The 22,158-nt window shown below is 39.0% G+C and overlaps 1 protein-coding gene across 2 annotated transcripts in view; it reads left to right on the plus strand.

The window, feature by feature from the left end:
- The window catches only part of SDCBP (syndecan binding protein), a 26,770-nt gene continuing 4,612 nt past the window's right edge, over positions 1–22,158 (plus strand). The window contains exons 1-6 of one of the 2 annotated variants that reach the window (XM_064267721.1): positions 1–114; positions 11,717–11,782; positions 14,389–14,467; positions 15,968–16,077; positions 18,527–18,685; positions 21,503–21,678. In XM_064267721.1, the coding sequence (XP_064123791.1) occupies positions 11,732–11,782; positions 14,389–14,467; positions 15,968–16,077; positions 18,527–18,685; positions 21,503–21,678 (575 nt within the window). In that variant the 5' untranslated portion in view covers positions 1–114; positions 11,717–11,731. Of the gene's footprint in view, positions 115–11,716; positions 11,783–14,388; positions 14,468–15,967; positions 16,078–18,523; positions 18,686–21,502; positions 21,679–22,158 lie in introns of both variants that reach the window. The other variant, XM_064267720.1, reaches the window with a different exon arrangement.

The raw sequence follows: 22,158 nt of genomic DNA on the forward strand, positions 1-22,158 counted from the left end.
GCCGTGACGGGCTTGTGGGCGGCTCCTCGGGTGTTCGCGGTGCGGCTCGTCTGGGGTCCTGGAAGTCTGTTCCTGGAGCCGAGGAAGCGGCAGGCGGCGGATCCCTGGGCCTAGGTGAGCGGCTCTGGGGGCGGGGCGAGTCCGTCGCGCGGTCCGGGCGCGGGGACGAGGCGCGGCGGCGCCGGGCACCTAGCGGAGAGCGTCCGGGGCCCCGGTTCCGGGAGGTGAAACCCTTAGCCCACCCCTTAGCGCCCTTCCGCGCCCCGGGCCCGGGCGAAGTTGGCGGGCGCGGCGCCTTCGGGGTCGGCCAGGTCCTCCTCGACCCTTTTTGTTCCTCCCGGTGAGGTCTCCAGGGACCAGTGAAGAGCGAGCCGCTGCTCGTGACCCGTCGCGGGCTTCGGTTCCTGGCTCGAACATAATCTGCCCTTGGCGGAGTCGGCAAGCCCGGGGTTTGGAGGAGGAAGGAGGTGTTTGTTTAGTGGGCGAAGCCTGGCTGTCGGGAAGGGATGGGGGAGAGGCTGTGCGCTGATTTCTGGAGAAGTTGGACGAAAGGAAGCCGCAGCCGGTAGGGTGTGTTCACAAGGAAATAGCCCTTGAGATCTGGTGACTCACAGCTTTCCTTTCAGGATTTCACTGTAATAATAAAAAAGTGAAACGTACGGATTTGGAAAGTTTTCTTGTTCACCAAAGTGGAATTACTGAATCATGGGGTCTTACAATGTGCCGATTTTTGAGGGAAATTTTTAGGTCTGTGTAGTCTGTATATATTACCTGCGCGCAAATTTACTGTTATTTTCTCCGTTATAAAAGTAATTACTTAGAAAGTACCCTTAGCTTGTCACACTCTTTAACATCCACTGCTTCCAAGGAGACAGTTGATTGGAAAGGAAAATTACATCGAAAAACAGCTGCAGTCTTTGTAAGTTAGATTTACCTCAGATCTATGTAAGTGATTGGTTAAAACTTAAATTTGTCCAATCTTTTCATTTTTCTATTTGAGATTAAGAACAAACAGCCCAAAATGTGAGTGCCTCATTTTCTCTGTTTCCAAATTAGTTCTGTAAGCTTTTGTGCTTTGAAGGGTAGGTAAATATTAGAGGTCAAGTGGTTTGTGCCACAGAATAAAAATAAGAAAGCAAACAACTTTTAAAAGCTTCAGGAAGTAATTATTCAATTGTGATCCCAGCTTAACTTTGGCAGCATTAATTTTTTGTTCTATTTTGGGCGTTATGAGAGAGGATATAAAAATCATTGACCAAAAGCGGCTGAATTTAGCAAGAGTTGGCACTTAAATGTACTGTTCAGTAAAATAGTTCCTCAAAATGAGCGAGACTCAACTTTTTTTTCCCCCAAAATTAGGCACATTTTGGGGGGGAGTAAATGCCCAGAGTTTCTAAAAAGAGGCTACGCCATACAACTTTAAAATGTTTTTTACATCTCTTCGTTGCCGTGGAGTCGATTCTGACTCGTAGTGACCGCATAGGACAGGGTAGAGCTGCCACACAGGGTTTCCAGGGAGCCACTGGTGGACTCGAATTGCTGACCTTTTGGTTAGCAGCTGAACTCTTAACCACTGCAACCAGCAGGGCTCCTTCAGTTGCCTTCACAATGACTCTGACTCATGGCGGCCTCGTGAGTGTTAGAGTAGAGCTGTGCTCCATAGGATTTTCAATGGCTGATTTTACTGAAATCGATCGCCAGGGCTTTCTTTTAAGGTGCCTCTAGGTGGACTTCACCGGACAGCCTTTTGGTTAGAAGCTGTGTATGTTAATCTTTTGCACTACCCAGGGACTCCCTAGTTATATTAAGCCAAAAAAACCAAACCCATTGCTGTCCAGTTGATTCTGACTTATAGCGACCCTATGGGACAGAGTAGAACTGCCCCCATAGAGTTCCCAAGGAGCGCCTGGTGGATTTGAGCTGCTGACCTTTTGATTAGCATCTGTAGCACTTAACCACTACGCCACCAGGGTACTAGCATTTATTAATTTATTTATAAGTGTTGCCAACTTTTTTTGTGTGTAGGTTTATTTACTTTTTTGAGAAAGAAATGCAGTCACTTGGTTCAAAATTTAACTAAAAAAGGTATGAAGTCTTCGTCCATCTGTGTCCCCTTGCCAACCATTTTCCCGTCTTGTAGGCAACCAACTTTTAAAAGTTTCTTAGGTATCCATCCAGGTATAGTTCATACCTCTGTAAGAAAGCGTGTTTAAGTATACTTTCCCCTTCCTTTCAGTACCAATGTTAGCATACTATATACATTGCTCTACACTGTGCTTCTCTTTTTCTAGTGTCTTCATGCTCAAGTGTGTTGTAGACTGAAAACCTGAATGGATATTGCTGGGTGGAGCATATCGGCATTTATAGTTTTGATGGATACTGACAGAGGCTGTACTAGTTTACACTTCCACTAGTAATGTTTGAGAGTGTTTCTCCCTTACTGTCAGTGTATTGTCAAACTCTGAATTTTTGCCAGTCCAAACCATATGGGTAAGAAGAAATTATTGTACTCAGAGTAGACTTCAGTGTGGCCGTAATTTCTCAGCAGTTAATCATCAGAATCTCCCTGGATATTTATTAAAAAGACAAGTTCCTACGTCCTTCCATGAAGTTTTTCATTTACTAAATCTGTGTCAGCCTGGGAGACTGTTTTTAACTAGTGCCCCAGGTAATTCTGATGATTAGCCAAGTTTGAGAAACATTGCCCTGGCAGGCTGTAAAGGACTTTATCAGAGTGTGTTCCTTGACACCTCTTAGTTACCTAGTTCTGCTATGACAGAAATGCCACAAGTAGATGGCTTTAACAAACAATTTTTTTTTCTCACGGTTTAGAAGGCTGGAAGTCTGAATTCAGGGTGCCAGCTCTAGGGGAAGGCTTTCTCTCTCTTGTCAGCTCTGGAGAAGGGTCTTTGTCTCTTCAGCTTCTTTTCTTTCGAGATCTTTGTGTGGCTTGGCATTTCTCTTCCCCCATCTCCTCTATTAGCTTTTTTAATTTGTTTTATATCTCAAAAGAGATGGATTCAAGGTACACCCCACACTAATTCTACCTCATTAACGTAACAAAGACAACCATTCCTGAATGGGATTATAACCACAGGCAGGATTTACTAATTCAATCTATAACATTCTACCCTTTGCGCCCCCCCCAAATTTATGTCCTTTCCACATGCAAAAGACATTCACCCCATTACATCATCCCAAAAGTCTTAAATCAACTCCCAGACCCAAAATCTCATCTTTTGAATCATCTAAGTCAAATATGGGTGAGACTTTAGGTATATTCCATCCTGGGGCAGAATCCTTCATCTGTGAACTTGTGAAATCTAGATTACAGGTATCTGTTTCCGAAGTACAATGGTAGAATAGGCACAAGGTAGACATTTCCATTACCAATGGGAGAAATCGGAAGGAAAGAAGGGATAACAGCCACCAAACAAGTGTAGAACCCTGCAGAAGGCATTGTATTAGCTCTCAAGGCTTGAAAATAATCCTCTGTTCTGTGAGACCATCTAGGCAATGGCCCTCCAGACAGGGCCACGCTTTCTGGATTCTGGGTGGAGGCCCCTTGGCCCTGGGCTCTAGCTCCACCTTCCTGGTCCACTGGGATGACAACTCTGCTCCCTAAGCTTTGGGTAGCTCCATTCTCACGGTCCATTTGTATGGCAACAAGGTACACCCTACACTAGTCTTGCCTCATGCACTTAACAGAGACAACTCATTCCCAAATGGGGTTATAAGCACAGGCATAGAGGTTAACCTCCCCCCCAAAAAAGTTGCCATCGAGTTGATTCCAATTGATAGTTGATTCCTAAAAACCCTATAGGACGGAGTAAAACTACCCCACAGAATTTCCAAGGAGCACCTGGTGAATTCAAACTGCCAGCCTTTTGGTTAGCAGCCATAGTACTTAACCACTGCGCCACCAGGGTTTCTGGCATAGAAGTTAAAAAAGGTAGGCATAATTCAGTCTATAAGAACACCTTGATAATGAACCATCTGGGATTCTTATCTACCCTTTGTATACTGAGAAACATCATTATTACCATTTACTCTGTGGGTCTGATGGACACTTTTTAAAAGAATATTTTTAAGTAATTTTAAAAGTAATTTTCAGTAATGAAAATAAAGGGATAATGAAGAACAGCTTTATTAGAAACTTAATAAGAATTTGAACATAGTAAACACATGTTTTCCAAATTATTCCGCTTTTGAAGGTCTGCATATCTGAAATGGGCAACCTCCTTTGAATACAACTAAGTGCTTATCAACGGTCATGCGTGAACTTAGAACATATCCGTCTTATAAAAAACTGGTTCCAAATTTCAAATACTGGGTGCTAGCCTATTGTCACAAATCTTCTTGCATTTGCATCATCAAAATGCAGTACTGATTGCAGATTTCAGATATGTCTCTAACAAATTTTATCATCAAAAACCAGAACCAGTTGTTGAGTTGGTTTCGACTCATAGCGACTCCATGTGTTTCAGAATATAACTGCGCTCCATAGGGTTTTCAGTATCTGATTTTTCAGAAGTAGATTGCCAAGCCAACCTCCAGTCTTTCAGTTAGTGGTCCAGCACATGAACTGTTTGCATCATCCAGGGACTCCGATTCTGTCATTACTCCACACCCATTGCCATCGAATCTGACTCATAGCAACCCTATAGGACAGAGTAGAACTGCTGCATAGGGTTTCCAAAGCTGTAATCTTTCCTGAAGCCAACTACCACATCTTTGTCCCTTGGAGCAGCTGGTGGGTTTGACCCATCAACCTTTTGGTTAGCAGCCCAGCACTTAACCTCTGTGCCGCCAGGGCCCCTGATTCCTGGATTTCATTGTCAAATGGCAGTACCTTTGAAAGCCTTAATGGCCTGTAATTGTGTTAATAAGATGACCATCTCCTTTGCTCCGTCATTGCAAAAAAAAAAAATTTTTATTACACAATTGTAGACGCCTATTAAAATAATCCAATAAGTTGTTTCATTTTTGCATTTTTTCCTTATAACCGCTATTGTGATTTCTTTGTATTTAATAAAAGCTTTTAAAAAGCTCCAAAATGTAGTCTCCAAACTTACGCAACTTCTTGAAAGCAGAACAGTACTTTGGGCAATGCAAACAGAAGGATGACATGACAGTGACAATTATTTCACTATTGCGTCATTAGTCTAGGTGATTCTGTTGTTTATTTTTTGATGTAACTGATGAGTATGATGAAATAATTCCTGTGATAAAATAATAAAATGCTCAAGATATGGAGAAATAAGTTGATTAAGATCTTATAATGTACCTTAGATTCATAAAAGGGTCCTTTGAACCCACGTGACACTTTTAAGATAGAATGAGTTTTATTCTGTTTAGGAAACAAAACAAAACTCTTTGTTCTTTGGAAGATGCCTAAAAAAGAATAAAAGCCACGAAATAAAATTACTCTAAAAAGCAACTGAAAAATTGGGCCCATGGGACCCTGACGGTATACAGAGGGTTAAAGAGCAGATCCCTGGACCCTGTCCCAATTCTTCTGTTTCAGTTTCAGGGGCTAGGACTCAGGAATTGGTGTTATTAGCACGATTTCCACATTATTTGGATATACTTTAAAGTTAAGAACCACTATTTTAGGGCCTTAAGATGGTTTTAGATTTTCTACCATATGGTAGTACTTTAGGCTGCTGTATTTTATTCGTTGCCTGTGCCAATGAAAAAGGTTTTGTGATGTTTCATTTTACAATAATCGAAGTTAACTAGGTTACCTCCGTGTTTAGATGAGGGAATAGTTTGATATGCTGCATTCATATGGAAATGTTTTGTGGAACTAGAATATTCAACCCATTTGCTGTTGAAGTTAGAGAAATATAGCCAGTAGTAGCAGACATTTAAAGTACTAATGTTTCCGAAGACTTTTACCTGATAGAAAACATTTTTTGATGATTTAGTATACCATAGTATTTTGGTCATCTAGTGCTGCAGTGGAAACCCTGGTAGCATAGTGGTTAAGAGCTACAGCTGCTAACCAAAAGGTTCAGATCCACCAGGCACTTCTTGGAAACCGTATCGGGCAGTTCTGCTCTGTCCTATAGGGTCGCTATGAGTTGGAATCGACTCGATGGCAACGGGTTAACGGGTTAAGTGTTACAATAACAGAAATACCACAAGTGGATGGCTTTAACAAAGAGAGGTTTATTTTCTCACAGTGCAATAGGCTAGAAGTCTGAATTTAGGGCACCAGCTCCAGGGGAGGGCTTTCTCTCTCTGTCAGCTCTGGAGGAAGGTCCTTGTCATCAGTTTTCTCTTAGTCTGGGAGCATCTCAGCACAGGAACCTCAGGTCCAAAGGACGCACCCTGCTCCTGGCACTGCTTTCTGGGTGGTATGAGAGCCCCAACTCTGCTTGCTTCCCATTCCTTTTATCCCTTGAGAGATAAAAGGTGGTGCAGGCCACACCCCAGGGAAACTCCCTTTACATTGGATCAGGGATGTGACATGGTAAGGGTGTTACAGTCCCACCCTAATCTTCTTTAACGTAAAATTACAATCACAAAATAGAGGACAACCACAGAATACTGGGAACTATGGCCTAACCAAGTTAATACACACATTTTGGGGGGGGTGGGGACATAAGTCAATCCATGACACATAGTTAAACAGAGATCCTGGAAAGCAAAATAGGTAGTAGAGCTAGAACTAGAACTTGGATCTTTTTGTTCTGGCCACTGTATTTTTGACCAGAGGACTACTCCTCAGTGGTGTACTGTCTGCTGCTTATTGTGAGTGACAAGTTTCTTTTCATGCGCTAATGTATGTTAAGGCTCTGATTGGAGGACGTGATGCTTAAGGAGCACTCCATTAGTTCCCTAATTCTGAGGGCCTCCTGGCTGTCTAGAAATTGGGGGCAGCCTGAGAGTACATCAGAAACCCTGGTGGCGTAGTGGTTAAGAGCTACAGCTGCTAACCAAGTGGTCGGCAGTTTGAATCCGCCAGGCGCTCCTTGGAATCTGTATGGGGAAGTTCTTCTCTGTCCTGTGGGGTCACTATGAGTCAGGGTTGACTTGAGGGCAGTGGGTTTGGTTGGTGTTTGAGAGTACATCGTAAATTTGCCATGTTGCAACTCAGATTTGGTGTGTAGGAAAGTGAGTCAGGGTTCATCCATGTTACAACATGTATCAGAACATCATTTCTTTCTATGGCTGAGTAGTATTCCGTGTATGTATGTACCACATTTTGTTGGTCCATTCATCTGTTGATGGATGTCTAGGTATTTTCTGTCTTTTGGCTATTGTAGGTGTACCGCAGTGAACATTGTTGTATGTGTGTCTGTCTGCATCGTTGCTTTCAACTCTTTTGGGTATATATCTATGAGTGGAAGGTCAACACAATTTGTGCAAACTTGAACAAAATATTTTTCTTAAAATACTTAAATAAAAATAAATTTGGGTGCTTTAGTTATTTTAAAAAAAGTCCTGAAAAGCCTGTTTCTCTTCAAGGGCTGGAGTTTGTGGTATGGGTGGCCTGGAAGAGTTTTCAGACATCTTCAGTTATTATTTTTTTGAAGAAAGGCTTTTGTGAGGGAAAAGGTTAGAAAACCATTGAGTTCCTCCAGTTCATTTTTCATGAAGAATATGGGGCCTTATAGTTGGCTAGCGTCAGAACCAAAAATAGAAGCCAGTACTATACTACCAATCAACCTTCTTTCCAGTACATTTAAGATGATTTTGTTTATAGAAGCCTGATTTATGTGTACAGCTTTTTGTTTTCTGTTTTTCCCCCCAAGAGCCTATTAAGTGAATAAGGTAAATTCAGAGCAAAAAAAGACTTTTTTTTTCCCATTCTAGGGAACTTATGAATGATAGAATCAACAGATAGGATATAAGTATGATATTGATAAAATGGTTGAGAGTTTAAATAAAGTATAAAAAAGGTTTAAGGGGAAAGCTTCTAGGAGAACTGGTACTGTTGGAACACTGAGAAGACATTCCACTTTGTTTTCCTGGATTATTAAAATTAAGCCATATTTGATTGTGATCTCAGAATTTATATTTTATTCATAAATTTGATCCTGTTTTTCTTTTATTCAACATTACACTTGAGTTTCTAGCCAGGGCTATTAGGCAAGAAAAAGAAAGAAAAGTCATTTCCAAATTAATATATCTTGTATGTAGAAAATTCTGAAGACTTCACCAGAAAACTCTTAGAGCTAATAATTGAGTTCAGAAGGTTGAAAGATACAAGATCAATATACAAAATGAGTTTTGTTTCCTTAAACTAGCAGTGAACAATTTAAGAATGAAATTAAGAAAGTACTTCTATTTGTAATAGTATCAAAAGAATACCAGATTTAGGAATAAAAAAAGTGGTTTATACACAAAATACTACAAAACATCATTGAAGGAAATTAAAGAAGACCTATATAAATGGAAAGAAATCTATTCATGGAAAACTTAATATGGTTAAGATGACAGTATCTCCAAATTGATCTGCAGATTCAGTGGCATCCCTATCAAATCTCAGCTGTTTCTTTTGCAGAAATTGACAAGCTGATCCTAAAATTTGTATGGAAATTTAAGGGTCTCAGAATATACAAAACAACCTTGAAAAAGAGCAAAGTAGGAGTCACACTTTCTGATTTCAAAACTTACGCAAAGCTACAGTATCAAGACTATGTGATACTGGCGCTAGGACTGGATTGAAAGTCCAGCCATAAACCCTTACATTTATGGTCAGTTGATTTTCGACAAGCGTGCCAAGACAGTTCAACGGGGAAAAAAATAGTCTTTTTGCAAATAGTGCTAGGACAACTGGGTACCCACATGCAAAGAATGAAATTGGACCTCAGTCTCACAACATAAACAGCAATTAATGAAAAATAGATCAAAGACCAAAAATGTAAGAGCTAATGTTTAGAAGAAAACATTGATATAAATTTTTATGATATTTAGATATGACACCTAAAGCACAGATGACCAAATAAAAAATAGATAAAATGGACTTCATCAAGACTGAAAACTTTTGTGCTAAAGGACACTATCAAGTGAGAAAACAATGTATAGAAAAACAGAAAATAATTGTGAGTTGTATATCTGAGAAGGATCCATATCCAGAATATATAAAGAAGTCTCACAACAACATTAAAAACAACCCAATGAAAAGAAGTTTTGAATAGCCATTTATCCAAGAGTATTTATATACATATGGCTCATTAAGGGAATGCAAGTTAAAACCACAATGAGATAACTAGTTCACATGCACTAGGATGCCTATAATAATAATAAAAAAAAAAACAAGTATCGGTGAGAATATGGAGAAATTGGAGCCCTCGTATATTGCTGGTAGAAATGTACAATGTTACAGCTGTTTCAGAAACCACTTTGGCAGTTCCTCGAAAGGCGAATCCTAAGAGTTACGAAAAAACTCTTTGCCATCGAGCTGATTCCAACTCATCGACCCTATAGGACAGAGGAGAACTGCCCCATAGGATTTCCAAGAAGCACCTGGTGGATTTGAACTGCCTACCTTTTGGCTAGTAGCCAAACCAAATGACTCAGCAGTTCCACTCCTAGGTATATACCCGAGGGAATTAACAATGTGTTTACACTCAGCCTGTACACAAATGTTCATTAGCGTTACTAGTGTTGTTCATAATAGCCAAAAAGTGGAAACAACTCAGGATGTCCAACAGATGGATAGATAGATAAAATTGCGTACATGTATTATTCAGCCGTAAAAAGGAAGGAAGTACTGATACATGCTACAAATGGATGAACCTTAAAAACATGATGCTAAGTGAAAGAAGCCAGACCCAAAAGGCCACGTATTGTATGATTCTGTCTATAGGAAATGTCCAGAATAGGCAAATTTACAGAGACAGAAAATAATTTAGTTGTTGTCAGGAACTGGAGGGAGTAGGGAGTGGAGAGTAACTGTTAATAAGTATGGAGTTTCTTTGGGGGGTATTAAAAATGTTTTGGAATTTAGGTAGTGGCAATGATTGCACAGCTTTGCGGATATACTAAGCACTATTCAGTTGTATGGAAACCCTGGTGGTGTAGTGGTTAAGTGTTAAGGCTGCTAACCAAAAGGTTGGCAGTTTGAGTCCGCCAGCCACTCCTTGGAAACCCTATGGGGCAGTTCTCCTCTGTCCTGTAGGGTCTCAATGAGTCGGAATCGACTCAACGGCAGCTGGTTTCGTTTTTTTTAATTCAGTTGTATACTTCAAAAGGGTGAATTTTTATTAACTACAGCAATATTCAAATAACGGAGATTGGCTAGTAAGAAGTAGAGAGAACTTTAAAGAATCCTAGAGTAGCAGATTTAAAAAGCAGCTACTACTTCTAGGGCTGTGATAGAGGGCCCAAGAAAAAGGCTGCCTTCTTCCTTTTGCCGAGATCCACACATTGTTGGAGAAGCACAGCCATTGCTCAGTGGCTGGTGGAGGAGTCACGGAGCTGCCATGCTGATAGAACATACTGGAAGGTATTCCTCTTGGGTGTTGGGGAAATCCATCCCTAGGCAGGTGCCATGCCTCAGAACTCACTGCGGAGCTGTGTGGGGAAGGTCATTCACAGTGAAATGCCGTACAGGTACTCTGCCGGGCATTCTTCTGGGACGTTGCTGGACAGGATGCTGGGGTGAGCTGCTGGGTGATGTTGGCAAGCTGTGCCCTGCAGAAGTGGGGTGCTTGAGAAGCCATTGCATGAAGGAGAGAGATGCTGGAGAAGGGGCATGCCTAGCTGGAAAAGCTTTGCTCTCTGCAGGAGCCTGGCTAGAGTATGACCCCTTCCTCCTCTAGCTGCCTCTGCTGTTAAAGCTTGACATCATACCAGCTGGCAAAAGAGAAATATTTGAAGGACTGTTCTCCATTTTGTAGGCAAGGAGCAATGGATTGGGAGCTGGGAGTCAGTAAGTGGGTAGCTGACTCAACCTGTGTCAAAGCTGATACTAACGTAGGCTCGATTTTTGGGTTTAAGGAGAGTGCTCAGCCTGTATTCATGTCAAAATAGCTAGCAAAATTTTAAAGTAAGTTTTCAGCGTGTGTCCTTGTAATACTTTCAGTGACTTTTCTTTTTTAATTATTACAAAAACCAATTTGTGGTCACTGAAAAACTTTGAATAATACAGGCACTTTTAAGGTGAAAATTTCTCCCTTATCCTTTAACCCTTTACCCAGTCACATCTGAAGAGAAACTGTTAAGTACTTGGCATATATGAATGTTTTTCTGTGTATGTACGTGTGTGTCGGGGGCGAGGGGAGTGTATACATATAGCTCAACCGATAGAAGTTTTCTACATGGATACTACACATGAGTTACTTTTCAGTTTTTGTTGTTAGAAGGAAGTGCGCAGTGTGCAGTGGCCAAGAGCATTATATTTAAGAAGAGCTTCTAGCACTGGCTTGGTTGCTAAGCCCTTATGTAAGCTGGAATAAGTCACATAACCGTTCACGGTGATTTTCTAAATTTGTGAAATGAGGGAAATTTTCTTGAAGGGAAGTTGAAAATCTGTGATTGCTATAGTTCAGTAGTGATAATGGAGGGGTGAGAGGTATTTGGTAATCCTTAAGTATGAGTTAACAACTTGGCATATGATCTAGATGTTCAAATTTTTTTCAAGTATAATGTAATCTAAATGTTTCTTACTGTGTTAACATTTAATATAACATTTTATGTTGCTGGTTATGATATACTTAAATTTCCATGACATTTGAATAATGCAATTTTTTTTTTTTAGAAAAATCCTGCAAAAATGTCTTTGTACCCATCTCTTGAAGACCTGAAAGTAGACAAAGTAATTCAGGTATGTTTAAGTACATCCTTTTTTTTTTTTTTTTAAACACTGTGTTATACATTATACATGAAGTGAAGCAAAAACCTAAATAGCAAATGTATTTATTAAATTTTATATTTAGTAAACCCTTTGTTCAGTTTAATTACAGATTAAAAAAATTTTACTAAAGTTAGTAATTCTCATTTCTCTCTGAACTAAGGGGCATGGATCATTATTTCTTTAAAGCTTGACCTAAGCTCTTCAAAGCTAGCTTGACTTTGTGACCAAAATTACATACAACCCAATGTAAGTTGATAGAATACTTTCTAGCCATTTAAACCATCCTAGTTCAGTGTTTTTTTTTAGTTCAGTGTTAACTGGTACATTTTTCTTTTGGATCTTTAGGTATAATCAGTTTTTAAAATAATTATTTCATCTTTGAATTGAAAAATCTCAGAAATAGCAAATTGCATGTTGCCTTTAGCAGACTAGTACTATATAAAAGCACAATGAAAGCATTAGTGATTTCCTTTTGGACGTAAGGAGCGGGCATTTATTTCACTTACACTCTAAATGACTGTTAGAGGTGACGGTGTTTCTAATTTTCATTTAAGTAGAAAACTCTTACAGTTCTTCATTTAAGTATTAGTTTTGAAGATAGATGCTTCTGCTTTTTAGAAGAAAGTCTGGGTTTGGGATCAATTCTGCTGTTTTGGAATTTTTATTAGTCTTTTTAATTTGTGATAATTTGTTGTGTATAATGAAGCCATCTATTTCCAGTTTACTTTTAGCCTGATCTCTTAAAACTCAGAGTTTCTTCAGCTTATGTTTATTTTAATTTTAAAAGATATACCTAACTCTGTTGTACTTCTTTTATTCCTGTAATAATTTTTCTAACATGATAAATGTGAGGAAGTTCTTTAAAGTTTCTTAAGCTAAAGATCATTTTTCTTGGGGGCTTGACCTCAGTTTACTATAAAAGTGAGATCTACTTCATCATAACTGACGAATCAGCAGAAAAAGTTTATTACAAACTTGTGAGAAATTTTAAACAACCTCAAGAATACAAATGTTTTGGACAAAATGTTGACCTTTTCGGGGGTGAGGAAAAACACAGAGCAGTAATCGTAACCCGTGCTTGGCTGGGTTTATTAACATTGTAGCCGTGATGGGCGATCGTTACCTGAGGAGATCTTAAACGCAAAGTCGGCATCACGGGTCCAGGGTGGATGTTAAAATGGGACCTTTGAAGTCTGCTGTTCAGCCGCCAATGCTTTGGATGCCTCACAGTCTGAAGTGGCCTGTTTAGCCATCTTAAATGTTCTGTTGCTGCCTTCTTCAGTCTTTTGACAGTACTCTTCATTTTATTTCCACAAAGCTCATCCGAACAATCACACTTTGTTTTTAAAAGCTGTTATCTGAAATACTAAGCCTTTCAGAATAACCACTAAGCCGTTATACAGCATCAGTACATTACGGGATAAGGATTAGCAGATGATGAAAGAGACAGACACTGGCAGTAACTGTGCTTTATATATCATTTCAGTGTTCTTATATAAGGAAAATAGTAATGAATGAAAGGATTGGAAAAAATAACTAGTGTAAAAGGGAACAGTATTTTTTTCTTAGGTTATTCAAGAAGTAATTCATCTGGTCACTAGCTCTTTTGATAGGTGGTGAACTCAAAATTCAGCACACTCTTGAGTTTGTGGGTTAGTTAAAATTACAGAGATTTTTATGCCACGTTTTCTTTCAGAGTGGGTGGTAAATTATAAAACACTGAAGAATGACTCTTACTAACAAACAGAGCGGAACGTTTACAGTCCGCTTGAGTTTCGTACTATTCAGAGCTTTGGTAGACTGTATGCATTAAAATTCAGCTTCCATCTCTCCAGGAGTCTTCGGGCCTGCTCATGGCATTGGTTAAGTTATAGGTATAAACTTCATTATTTAATTCACAGATTTCCAGTTAAGTAAAAAGTGATACAGGAGATTGGTCATACATCTTATTAACAAATTTGTCTCTAAATGCCATTTGGCTCTTTCAGAAGATCATATGTACCTGTCGAGGACGAAGTATTTCCATCAGTGGGATACTTAATATGACATAGGATATAAACACAGCTCCCAGGAGCTCCAGGCATATTTGATAGAGTAAATGTATAATTAGTCACTGTGATTTTGGCAAGTTCAACAGTCATAAACTGTATGACTTTATCATCATCCTTGTATATCATTGATAAAAGTGTGCTTTCTGCAGTAATTATTGTATTTAATATCTAAATACTGCTGAAGTACCTATTGTATTTTTACGCATATAATTCATGTATCATACCTTTTTTCCAGCCATGCAGTCCCCTTGCATGTTGTTTTCATAAGCATGCGAAATACCTGACCATATAATATGTAGAATGGTGCTTAATTTTTTTTACAGTTTCAGATATTTAGAATGTGAAATCTATTTTTGATTTGCAGATATTCTCTGAAAAGTGTATTACTATAAGTGAAATTAAACATTTTGAAGAAAACATCAAGTGTTTTTAATTTTCTCTCAAGTACTGAATTTCTTTTTCAAATTACATAATGACTAAGTATTTATAGCATAGTTGTTAGAGTTTTCTTCTTTTCTTTTTCAGGCTCAAGCTGCCTTTTCTGCAAACCCTGCCAACCCAGCAATTTTGTCCGAAGCTTCTGCTCCCATCTCTCAGGATGCAAGTACGTTTATACTTTGGGATCGTTTTCCTTGAATAGAAATATATGTTAAACCCTGTTTTACCGAAACAGGGACTCCAAGATATTTTGACATGCAGCATTTCTCTAGTAGTAATAAGAAAAAAATGTTTATTTCAAAAATAACCTTTTATGTAATTAAGAGAGTGAGCTGTGAATATGAAGTTGTTTTATGGTTTAATGAAAATGGATTTGAGCCTGACTGACAAGTCCCTGACCTGTGACTGATTAACTTAACGAGAAGACCTTACATGTCACCTGTGGTTGTGTCATGCTCTGTTGCTTTTGGAACTTCTCAACCTTCCTCTATCTTTGTGGGGAGAATTTCTTGAAATTTCCAGTAAACCTCTTTTTTAAGAGCTTCCCAAAATTTGGAGTCTCTACATTTCCTTTTCTTTGATCTCTTTTCCTTCAAGGTTTGGAAGGATTTAGGACAGACCACCTGTTAATAAGATTTAAGATACACAGAAGCCTGGCATCTTACGAGTCTCATCCATATCTGTAATATTTCTTTTGGGAAATATGTTTTTCCACATAATTAAAGTAAAACTTTTGGAAATAATACCTAGCTATAAAAAAAAAAAAATTTTTTTTATTACTGAGTTGAAAACCCTGGTGGCGTAGTGGCTACGAGTTACGGCTGCTAACCAAAAGGTCAGCAGTTTGAATGTATCAGGCGCTCCTTGGAAGCTCTATGGGGCAGTTCTACTCTGTCCTATTAGGGTCGCTCTTGAGTCAGAATCGACTCGACAGCACCGTGTTTGGTTTTCTTTATGGCTGACTTGAAAACCCTGGTGGCGTAGTGGTTAAGAGTTACGGCTGCTAACCAAAAGGTCAGCAGTTTGAATCTACCAGGTGCTCTTTGGAAACTCTGTGGGGCAGGTCCACTCTGACCTGTAGGGGTCGCTCTGAGTTGGAATTGACTTGATGACAGTGGGTTTGTTTTTTATTAGTAAGTTAGATTTTGTTAGTCCCAGAATGATCTAACACTAAATAAACTTATAAGCTTTAATTTTTTTTATTGTTCAGTTCAGATAAGTCATTCCATATCAGTGTTTACTATGAACTATAAAGTGGTTGGCTTGCCAGTAGATATTTTCGTTAGTTTTTCTGAATTGGAGAATCAGCAGTATTCTTAAAAAATATATATATATATATATAATCAAGTAGGTTTTATTTGAAGAAAGAGGAATTACTTGGAAGGATTATTTCTGCTCTTGAGTTTTTAGAAATTTGAGATCGTTCCAGTTCTAATATCTTTATTTTCTACAACTTTTTACCTAAAAATTTTCCTGCATTTTCCATTTCTCATTGTCATTACAGGAATGGAAAGGTATCCTTCCAAATTGCTACTTTCAGTTTTTCCCAGATTTTATAAATTAAACAATATTTTCAACACAAATAGAGGTCCATAATAACAATAGTTTTCATTTTGAGTATTCTGCCAGTGCTTTATTCACTCACTCATTTATTCATTTATATTAGGCCTGTATCCTAAACTGTACCCGGAGCTCTCTGAATACATGGGTCTGAGTCTAAATGAAGAAGAAATACGAGCAAATATGGCCATGGTCCCTGGAGCACCAACACAGGGGGTATGTATAGTGTGATTAATTTTGAATTATATCAGGTATATAAGTATTTTTGTTGTGATTAACTTACAGATGTATAACTTTGGCCTTGACTTCTCGGAAATTTTAGACATTTTTTCCGGATATCACTTCTGAATCGTCAACTACCTTCTGTGCTGTTACCACTTTCCCAGTTATCTGGAGTTAAGGCTTTAGATGCCTGGGACTAATCTATTCACCTTTGTCGTCTGCATTTAATCAGTCTCTAAACCTTAATGATTCTGTCTGTGCCATGTGTCTTGTACTGATTTTATCCACTCCAGTCCTGTTACGACCCTAATTCAAGGTTTCTGTACTTCTATCCTAGATTATTTAGTCATCCCTTGTGCTTCCTGTAGGAACTTCTTACATCAGACAGTACTAAGCTGCGGCTAGATGAGTCTTCCTGAAGTATAGGCCACAGCCTTCTTTGCTCAGAAGCTTTTAATATTCTGTGTGGAAGTTCAGTGCTCTTATAATAGACCCCAGGTTCTAGGCTTAAATTTAACTTACCTGGTAACTTTTTATTAAGATCTCATTGTTATGAGCCCATAGTGCTTTATAGTGCTTACTACAATTATCATTAATACTTGTGTAATCATTTCATATGTGTCCGCTGTTAGACTTCATGAAGACAAGGTACATACAGTGCATGACATTCATTTATTTATCTACTAAATATTTATCGAGAACTATTTTAAAAAAAAAAATCTTATAACAGGGTTCAGCCAGGTAAAAAAAGAAGTCTATGTAGGTATTTCAACAGATAAAATTTAACTAAGAAATTAGATAAAGAGGTTGGAGAATTTAAAAAAGCAAAAGTGGAATGCTGAGGTAACACAGCTGTAATTGCAGGAAGTAGCTACCTCTCCTAGGATTGGGGTAGCACGGGAGAGAGGTGGGAGTTATCAGAACCCAGAAGGCTGGGGAAAGCTGGGGCTGATAGTCTTGGAGGAGGAGACATTGCTGGCTGGTCCTGGTACTTCTGAGGGGTTGCAACGAGGCTGTTTCTGGGAGTGTCAGAAGCAGCCAACTGAAAAAAATAAGTGATGTGGAGAAGCAGGAAAATGACCCAGGACCAGGAGAAAATCAGAGATCCAGAAATGGCAGAGATCATGAAATAAGCAGACATGGGATTTAAAGTAACTACTGTGTTTGTACTATAAATATGCTCAAGGATTTAAATGAAACCATGAATGAGGAGAGAAACAGAAAATACAAAAAAGAACTAGGTAGTAGAATGTCTAGAGAAGAAAAATACAATAATGTGAAATGAAAAAACTCACTAATGGGAAATTGGTAATAACCTCCAGCAACAAATAAAATGAATTCAGTTCAGTTAAAATATAAATAAGAAAAGCAGGGCATTGAATAGCTCTGGAGATTTAGATGCTTCAAAATGAAGGTTTGGGTCACCTCACTAGGTGTTTAAAACAAATCTGGAGTTCTTTCAGAGGGCAAAGGAAGTGTGGAATGTGGTGGAAAAAAGAAGTCATAAATATTAATTACGCGAGTCCCTGAGATAGCTGTTCTGTGGCAGTTAATCCACAGATGTTTGTTAAAGAGGAAGAGAAATAATATTTGACTGTCTTACGTGTGCAGGACCCATATAACATACACTTCTCCTTTAATCCTACAGTAACACTGTGAGGTAAGAATGTTGAGCCTTTTATAGAGACCCTGAAAGTCTCTGGCCAAAGATCATGCCATATAAAAGAATCCTCTGTCCCCAGGCACCTTTTTAGCACAGAGCTGAATTCACTCCTGAAGTTCACCCTTCAGCCAAAGATTAGACAGGTCTACAAAACAAATAGCAACATGTGTGAGGAACATGCTTCTTAGTTCAGTCATGTATATGAGACTAAAAGGGAAATGCATGCCTGCCCAAAAACAATGACAAGAAGGCAGGAAGGGGCAGGAAAAATGGACAGATGGAAGCGGGGCATTGGGGTGTGGAAGAGGAGAGCGTTGACGCATAATGGGGATTGCAGCCAGTGTCACAGAACAATTTGTGTTTAAATTGTTGAGAAGCTAATTTGCTCTGTAAAGTTTCTCCTAAAACACAGTAAAAAGATAAAAATAGTAATAGCCCTCTAGCAAATGTTGTGTGAGTTTCAAAATTATCGTATGGTCTTCAGAGTTTAAGGATAATTCATTTGAATTGAAAACAAGTATATACATGAAACAAATGCCAGTAAGTTCATTCAGAAGGCAACAGAAAGGAAGACATAAACTGTTGGTGATGATAAATATGGGACTAATAAATTACGAATTGGTACATACAACCAGGTTCATTTTTATAGAAACCAAACTATCTGCAGGAAATTATTTGCTGATTACTTTTTGGAAAGCCACAACTATTTTTAAATTAAGTTAGGCTTTCTTGATGGAGAGTCTCTCTAAATATTGATACATGGCATATTTTTGTTAGCAGTTGGTAGCAAGGCCTTCCAGTGTGAACTATATGGTGGCTCCTGTAACTGGTAATGATATTGGAATTCGAAGAGCAGAAATTAAGCAGGGGATTCGTGAAGTTATTTTGTGTAAGGATCAAGATGGAAAAATTGGCCTCAGGCTTAAATCAATAGATAACGTAAGTATTTTTTTTTTAATCTACTTAAATTTGTTTAAATAGCTTGTAGAATATTATGTAATTAATGTTGAAATAATTTGGAAATTTGTTTGAAATACTTTATTAAAAAATGTTGGATCTATATAACTGATAATATTTCAAATCTGCTCATTTATCAATTTTGAGGTGCCATATTTTAAGGAGGCAGAGTTGGAACTTCCAACACCATTACCTTGAATGAATTTTTTTTTTTTTTTTTTTTGAGTACTCCTTCTTGAATTAAGTTAACTGGTCTGCATAAACTGTTACATTATGACATTGTTTCTTTAATGGAATTCTGACCTTGACATAGGGCAGCATATGGGAAAGTTAAGAAAAAACTGACCCATAAATGATGGGTGTTTTTAAACCAAATGATACTTGTTTGATTTGTGAGGTTTGTTACTCCTGTCCTTCAAATTTGAATTTAATATTTTACTTTACCTTGCGATTCCTTTCCCTCTCACCCTTACCATATGTCTTAGTCATCTAGTGCTGCTGTAAGGGAAATATTACAAGTGGATGGCTTCAACAAACAGAAGTTTATTCTCCCATAGTCCAGTTGGCCAGAAGCCCCAAAATTCAGGGCATCAGCTCCAGGGGAAGAAGGCCCCCTCTCTCTGTAGGCTCTGGGGGAAGGTCCCTGTCATCAGTCTTCCCCTGGTTTAGGAGCTTGTCCGTTTAGGAGCCCCAGGTCTAAAGGACACACTGTGCTTCTGGCACTGCTCTCTCTTGGTGATAATGAGGTCCACCCATCTCTCTGCTCATTTCTCTTTATATCTCAAAAGAGATTGGCTCAAGAAACACAATCTTGTACATTTAGTCCTGCCTCATTAACATAACTTGTGCTAATCCCATCTCATCAGCATCATAGAGATAGGATTTACAACGCAGAGGAAAAAATCACATCAGATAACAAAATGGAGAACAATCACACAGTACTGGAATCATGGCCTCGCCAAATTGATGTACATATTTTTGGGGGACACAATTCAGTCCACAACACCACCGTGATGAAATGAAAGAAAGGTAACTCTAGGAGCAGTAATCATTACTTAGGATTGTTAAGAGAGTCTTGAATCTTTAGCCCTATTTATGGGTTTAGCCGTTACCTTAGCGGATTCCTTTTTAGTCTTAAGTCACGGCAGCTCAGTGTGTTCAACTGTTTCCCTGCTCTGACACACAGAGAAAATGAAAATGAGTGCGACCACTGGGGCAAATGGATCAGGCTGATCGGGCAGGAAGACTTGACCTCTGCGTCTTTGTGTAACTTACTCAGGACCCATCAGGGTTTGACTGAGAAGCTCTGACTTAGCGGTACTCTCCCTCTCTCTCTTCAGTGAATGAGTATCCTGCTTCCTGTCTGCCAGGGCTGCTGCTGCCTGTGTCTTGAAGGATAAATGTGGTCCGTCTTGAGCCATTGTAGTTACATTTCCAGTGGGTTAGTCTGCTTCAGAAACATGGCAGAAATCCTGTCTGCCCCAGCTTCAGATTTTAGAGTCTAGCCCTTGTAGATGCTTTTATATTTTGCCAGCTTCATTCTTTTTTTGTACTTGTCAATTTATATTTTTTGCTTAACATTTGAGATTGGGAGTTTAAATAATTAAAAAATTTGTGCGGATTTAGTTCTTAATCATACTTGGGTTTTCTGTGTTTCCTGGCAGATTATTTATGAGAGCCGGAGTGGTGGTATACATCCCATCTTTTAGGCTGTTAAACCCTGATTTTAATTTATTTTCTAAATGCTAAGTGGTTATCAGAGACCAATGAAATACAGAGAAATTATGACCCTGATCTTACTTGATTACACATATTTTGGCACATGGGTGAAGGGATCCTTCAGCTTTAAGGATAGATTATGGCCCTAAGCTTTCACTGTTAAGCTATAAAAGAAATTGCTAAATTTCTAGCACTTAACTTGCTTTCCCCCTGAATAATGGCCATTTGTTAATACCTGTTTGGCATTCTATCGGACTGTCTTAGTTATTTAGTGCTGCCATAACAAAAATACCACAAGTGGATGGCTTTAACAGACAAGTTTATTCTCTCACAGTTTAGGAGGCTGTAAGTCCGAATTCAGGGTACCAGCTCCAGGGAAGGGCTTTCTCTCTCTGTTGGTTCTAGGGGAAAGTCCTTGTCATCAATCTTCCTCTGGTCTAGGGGCTTTTCAGCACAGGGACCCTGGGTCCAAAGGACATGCTTCACTACTGGCACTTCTTTCTTGGTGGTGTGAGGTCCCATTCTTGTCTGATCAATTCTCTGTTTTGTATCTCAGAAGAGATATAGCCTCTTTAGATTGAGTCCTGCCTCATTAACATCATGAGGTTAAAACTTACAACACACAGGATAGTTACAAGAGATGACAAAATGGTGGACGAGCACACAATACTGGGAATCATGGCCTAGCCAAGTTGACATACATTTTGGGGGGGACACAATTCAGTCTATAACACTGACTCATAGAAGCTTGTTTACAGTAGTTGTCTTGCTTTGTTTTCATTCATCTTTTTATTCCAGGATGAAAGGGTGGCTGAGGCTTGGTCAGGTGTATCATGGTTTGAGGTAGAAATTACCAATAAGACCTCATTTTTTTGCCTTGTTTCCTAGGATCATTTCCCTCATACCAATTTCAACTTCTTTTTAGGGGGTAACTTGACACATTGTACTCATGTACTTTTTTTTTTTTTTTTTTAACTCAGTGTAGATTTCTGACTTAAACAGCTGGTTCCTAATTTTCCAGCATTTTGGAACTGTATCATAACAGTAGTAAATGACTAAAGTTATTTTCTTACTATCTAGGGAGTATTCGTTCAGCTGGTCCAGGCTAATTCTCCATCGTCTTTGGTTGGTCTGAGATTTGGGGATCAGGTACTGCAGATTAATGGTGAAAACTGTGCTGGCTGGAGCTCAGACAAAGCACACAAAGTGCTCAAACAGGCGTTTGGAGAGAAGATTACCATGACTATCCGTGACAGGTAAGCCGATATTAAATAAACCAGCCAAAACCAAACCCACTGCCGTTGAGTCAGTTCCGACCCCTAGCGACCCTACAGGACAGAGTAGAACTGCACCATAGAGTTTCCAAGGAGCACCTGGCAGATTCGAACTGCCAGCCTCTTGGTTGGCAGCTGTAGCGCTTAACCACTAGGCCACCAGGGTTTCCTCTGATACTAAATCGTTCCAATAAAAATGTAAGACTAGTTTTCCAAAATTACCAAACATTCCTGATGAGCCTGATGCTCTTGCCAGTTGTACAGTGCAGATTTTTCTCACAGTTTGATTTTTTTAAAAAACAACACTCTGCTATCACATACACACCTTATTTCAGAGTTTACAGGAATGTGTCCTCTAAGCAGATATTTTTCTGTCTCTAGAAAATGTCAGTTGGTGAAGGAACTAAGGAGCACGGTGTCTGCCCTCACCTTCCAGTGTACTGCTTACCCGTGGTGGGTTCA

Source organism: Loxodonta africana, chromosome 14 (genome assembly GCF_030014295.1).
Source record: "Loxodonta africana isolate mLoxAfr1 chromosome 14, mLoxAfr1.hap2, whole genome shotgun sequence".
Lineage (NCBI taxonomy): Eukaryota > Metazoa > Chordata > Mammalia > Proboscidea > Elephantidae > Loxodonta > Loxodonta africana.